Source organism: Cebus imitator, unplaced genomic scaffold (assembly GCF_001604975.1).
Source record: "Cebus imitator isolate Cc_AM_T3 unplaced genomic scaffold, Cebus_imitator-1.0 Scaffold397, whole genome shotgun sequence".
NCBI classification, from domain to species: domain Eukaryota; kingdom Metazoa; phylum Chordata; class Mammalia; order Primates; family Cebidae; genus Cebus; species Cebus imitator.
The window spans coordinates 49,968-55,050 of NW_016107712.1; the positions used below are offsets into that span (position 1 = coordinate 49,968).

Here is a 5,083-nt window from a genome sequence, read left to right on the forward strand (position 1 = left end):
ACTCTAGAGAATGACGCAGCTACTAAAAATTATTTGGTTACATAACAGCATGTGAAAATACATATGCTCTAAGTGGAAAAGACAAACTAAAAAAGAAGCACATATATAAATTAATTATAATAGCTATGTTTTAAAAAAAGAAAACTTTTAATGGAAAAACTCAGGAAGAAAACTTACCAGAATTCTAATAGTTGGTTTTGTGAAGTTGGTGACAGTAGATGATTTTTATCCTTTATTTTTTTGTTGTTTTCTAATGTGATTATATATTATTATAAAAACTTTTAAATACCTGTGTAGGCAATAAGGAGCTGACTGTACTTGCTGAACTAGTGTAGTGTTATATAGTAAATATAATAATACTCTAATTTTGTACCAACAATAGTAATTTCAGTTTCTGTCTCCCTTTACCAATGAGTTCATATACTAGATTATCTTTGGTCGTGACTTATTTATGGGTAAATGAATTTATATAACATTTTTCTTGAGCAGTATATGAAATATACATATATTAAGAAAAGATGAATTTTTGCCCTTATAAAATAGGTCTCTATCAAAATTATTTTGTCCTCTACATATAATAAAACTCTAGCGTTTTGTAAGTAGGACTGCTTCTAAAAATAAAGATTTGCAGGGAGTAGGAGACAAGGAATGATTCCCAGCTATTAGGAGGAAATAGATAAAGTGATGCAGTAAATAAAAAAACTACTACTAAAATGAAACTTGGAAAATATTTATGGAAGATACATACAAACTAAAGGCAAATGGGCTTTGTGTATTATGTTATTGGTTTGAAGTAAGTAAACATGCAGAATCATGTTAACCTATCATACACGAAGACAGCTATTATTTATAGTTGTCCATATTGTTCTGATCAGCGAATAGACATAAGAGCACAAACTCTAGAGCCAGACCACTTGGATTCAAAACCTGGCTAAACCTCTGAATGACCTTTGGCAAGTGATTTTACCTCTCTCAAGTTCAGTTTTCTCATCTGTCAAATGAGGATTATAGTAATACCTACCTCATAAAGTTACAGTCAAGATTAAATGTGTTAAGATATGAGAATAGTATCTGGCACATATTAGATGTGTTGGCTATTTTTATTATTTTTAAATAAATTTTTTTAAAAACGTGTTTATGTTTTAGATGGTTGGCATAGATAAAAAACAGAATTTGGAAGCTAAAAATACCCAAACACTGACTGCAGATGTTAAGGATAATGATATAATTGAGCAACAGAAGAAGATATTTTCTTTAATACAGGAGAAAAATAAACTCCAACAAATGTTAGAGAGTGTTAGAGCAGAAAAGGAACAGTTGAAGACTGACCTAAAGGAAAATATTGAAATGGTAAGATTTAGCACTGTACACTTGACGATTCCTTTTTGTCTTCATTTGTTTTCGATTTTTATCAACTTTATTGAGGTATAATTTACATACAATAAATGTATCTGGTGGAAGTGTATGGTCTGACGACTTTTGACAAATGGCTCTATTTCCTCTATACCCCAGTCAAGATAGAATATGTTTCCATCACCCCAAGAAAGTTTCCTCACACCCCTACCACTGACCCTCATCACCTCCTCCCTGCCAGATTGTCAGTCCTGTTATGTTCACCTTAAATCATTTGTCTCTTCTAGTTCTTTATACAAGTAGAATCATATAGTATGTAGTCCGTTATGTTTGACTTCAATCTACATTCCCATTTACTGCCAAGGAATAGTTTATCTTGTTAATATGTCATAATTTTTTTATCGTTTCTCCTATAGATGGAAATTTGGGTTATGTTCAGTATTTGGCTATTTTGAATAAAACTGCTATAAACATTCTTGTACAATGCTTTTTATTTACATATCATTAATTATCTAAGGTAAATACCTAAATGGAATTGCTGTGTTGTAGGGAAGTATATGTTTAACCTGATGAGATTTTGCTAGACTGATTTCCAAAGTACATTTATATCATTTTACATTCCCATTAGCAAATTAAGAGAATTCTGGTGGCCCAACCATCCTTCTTCACCAACACTTCATATTTATTGGCGCTTTTAATTTTAGCCATTCTAATGGGTGTGTAGATTGTTGTTTTAATTTGTCTTTCCTTGATGACTAAAGATGTTGAACATTTTTTCTTGTGCTTATAAATCATTGTCTATCTTCCTCTAATTTATCCGTTCCCAAAGAGTTGTGTTGTAGATTTTCAGTGTGTAGGTCTTTTAATATTTTATTAAATTTGTTCCTAAATGTTTCTCTTTTATTTTTTGCTACCATAATTTTAAAATATTATTTTTAATTGTGTGTTGATGCCTGCCAATATTTTCACACTTTAGTTTTTCTATGTTTAGGGGTGATGTAATGTGTATAGGTTGAAATAAATATTTGGAGAAATTCACTGTGTATCATAGTAGAATGTAACCATTTGTATTGTTTTAATTTTGCAAGTTTTGGGAATTGTCTGCTTGGTCAAAAGAGCAGAATGTAATTAATCATGCAAACAAAAAATTATATTTTCTTCTCAGTCTCTGGCTTGTTATGTTTTTGTGGTCTTGATACAGGAGAATATTATCACTGTGTGAGCCTAATAACTAGGATTAGCCCAAGTCATGCTCGCAAAGGGTGGCTGCCATTTTGAGCTTGCTGGTGGCGATCGGTGCCTAAAACCAAAGGCATCCCAGTGTTTAAAAAACCTATTGCTATAGTCTCATTATTACTCAGTGATAGCTCAGAAAACATCTTTTTTGGCTTAAAGGCAGAAATGAGCTAAGCTCTCATGATAGAATGTTAAATCCAATTCAAACTCTCATTGTAGAAATGTAAATTGAGAAATAAAGAAACAGCATAAAAAGCAGATTCTTGGCATCTTATATTATTAAATTAAGGGCTTTCTTACCTGAAATTAGTCTTTTCCTGTATAGTTTTCCCTGATTGCTTCATTTGCAGACTGAGGGAACTGCTGACATTTTACCTGATTTCATAAATATCAGCTAATATTTTCTTTAATCTCAACATTTTTTTCTTTCTAGACCATTGAAAACCAGGAAGAATTAAGAATTCTTGGAGGTGAACTTAAAAAGCAGCAAGAGATAGTTGCACAAGAAAAGAACCGTACCAGAAAGAAGGAAGAAGAACTTTCTAGGACCTGTGACAGACTGGCAGAAGTTGAAGAAAAACTAAATGAAAAGGTGAATTTTTAAAGTTATTTTCCTGGCCATTTTTTTAACTAAACTTTTTGGTAGTAAATTTTTGTTTCTGTAGACCTAAATCCAGAAATAGCACATACCTCCCAAATGAACATATTTTAATGCTAGTATTATTCAAAAGTCTTTGGGTGAGAGATGGCTTTGTATCATTTAAACATATCCTATGATATATTCATTCATCAGATATTTATTGAGCACTGTCTTTGGCTAGGCACTGTTCTGGGCACTTGAGATAAACTAGTCAACAAAACAAAGATTCTTTCCTTGCAGAGATACATTAGTCATTCTCTGAAATATAAGATTCATCACTATCACCATCTCTTAGATGTTTGCAGTTTCCCGAATCATTTCTTATATAGAAGCTAGGTGCTATTGGGATATTTGTGTAAGAGCTAAGACCCCCTGTAACAGCTGTAGTTCTCAAGAGATTCTAAAATGCACCCATAGAGATCTTTCTATATAAGCTAAGGGCAGTGCCACATGAATTATAGATAATATATTGTGGTTTCTATTATGCTTCTGGGGAATATTTTTTCTTTTTTTTTTTTTTATTGAGACAGGGTCTCACTCTGTCACCCTGGCTGGAGTGCAGTGGCATGATCACACTCACTGTAGCCTCATCCTCCCTGGGTTCAGGCAGTCCACTCACTTCAGCCTCCCAAGTAGCTTGGACTAAATTAGCTGTGCCACAACACCCAGCTAATTTTGTATTTTTTATAGAAACAAGGTCTTTGTATGCTGCTGGTCTCGAACTCCTGGGCTCAAGTAGTCCTCCTGCTTCAGCCTCCCAAAGTGCTAGGATTACAGGTGTAAGCTGTCATGCCCAGCCTGTTTTTTTCTTAATATGTCATTTCTTTTAATTCTGATCCCTTTCACTATCTCACCTAATTGGATTTACTAAAATCTTATGTCTATTTCATACTCCTATAAAAAAGTAAAATCAACACCCTGTGACAGTTAATGTCTCAGTGTTTTGGGGAACTACCCATAAGCATCTTATTGAAAGTGAAAATAAATTCTCCAGAAGTTTTTAAGAGGATGAGGAATTACAGTTATTTGGTCGCTGTATTTGTATATTTAATAGTCTCTCTGCTTTTTTACTTTATCTCATCTTCCCCTTATATCCTTTTTCACTTTATTTTATCTCCTTAATCTGCCTATATCAGTTTCCTAGGGCTACCATAGCAAATTGCTGTAAACTTGATGGCTTACAATAGAAACTTATTCTGTCACAGTTCTGAATCCTAGAAGTCCAAATTTGAAGTGTCAGCAATGCCATATTTCCTCTGAAGGCTCTAAGGAAGAATCATTCTTTGCTTCTTCCTAGCTTCCAGTGTCTCCCAGCTACCCTTTGCATTCCTCAGCTTTTAACTGCTTCACTTCAGTCTCTGCTTCCCTCTTCACATGACCTCCTTCCCTGTGTCTGTCTATGTCCTTTTATGTTTCTTTTAAATACATTCATTGGAATGAAGACCTACTCCAGTAGGATCATGTCTCGATCCTAATCCAGTAACATCTGCAAAGACTATTTCCAAGTAAGTTCACATTCTGAAGTTCCCGGAAGACATGAATTTTGGGTGGGACAAAATTCAACCCACTACAGACATTTATGCCTGTGAGTTTCGTTTACTTTTAATGGCACTTATCTATTTATATGGTGATAGGAGGCAGGGCTGTTAATGATGTCATGTAAGAATTTTGAGAATATAGACAAAATGGTAATTATACAAATTATACATTTTAAGAGCCAGCAACTCCAAGAAAAACAGCAACAACTTCTTAATGTACAAGAAGATATGAATGAGATGCAGAGAAAGATTAATGAAATGGAAAATTTAAAGAATGAATTAAAGAACAAAGAATTGACATTAGAACATATGGAAA

The 5,083-nt window shown here is 33.4% G+C and overlaps 1 protein-coding gene across 1 annotated transcript in view; it reads left to right on the forward strand.

Moving 5' to 3' along the window:
- Window positions 1-5,083, forward strand: part of CENPE (centromere protein E) — an 83,313-nt gene that overhangs the window by 38,687 nt on the left and 39,543 nt on the right. Inside the window, exons 24-26 of the mRNA XM_037731411.1 lie at window positions 1,147-1,350; window positions 3,023-3,181; window positions 4,945-5,076. Coding sequence (XP_037587339.1) covers window positions 1,147-1,350; window positions 3,023-3,181; window positions 4,945-5,076 — 495 coding nt within the window. The remainder of the gene's footprint in view (window positions 1-1,146; window positions 1,351-3,022; window positions 3,182-4,944; window positions 5,077-5,083) is intronic.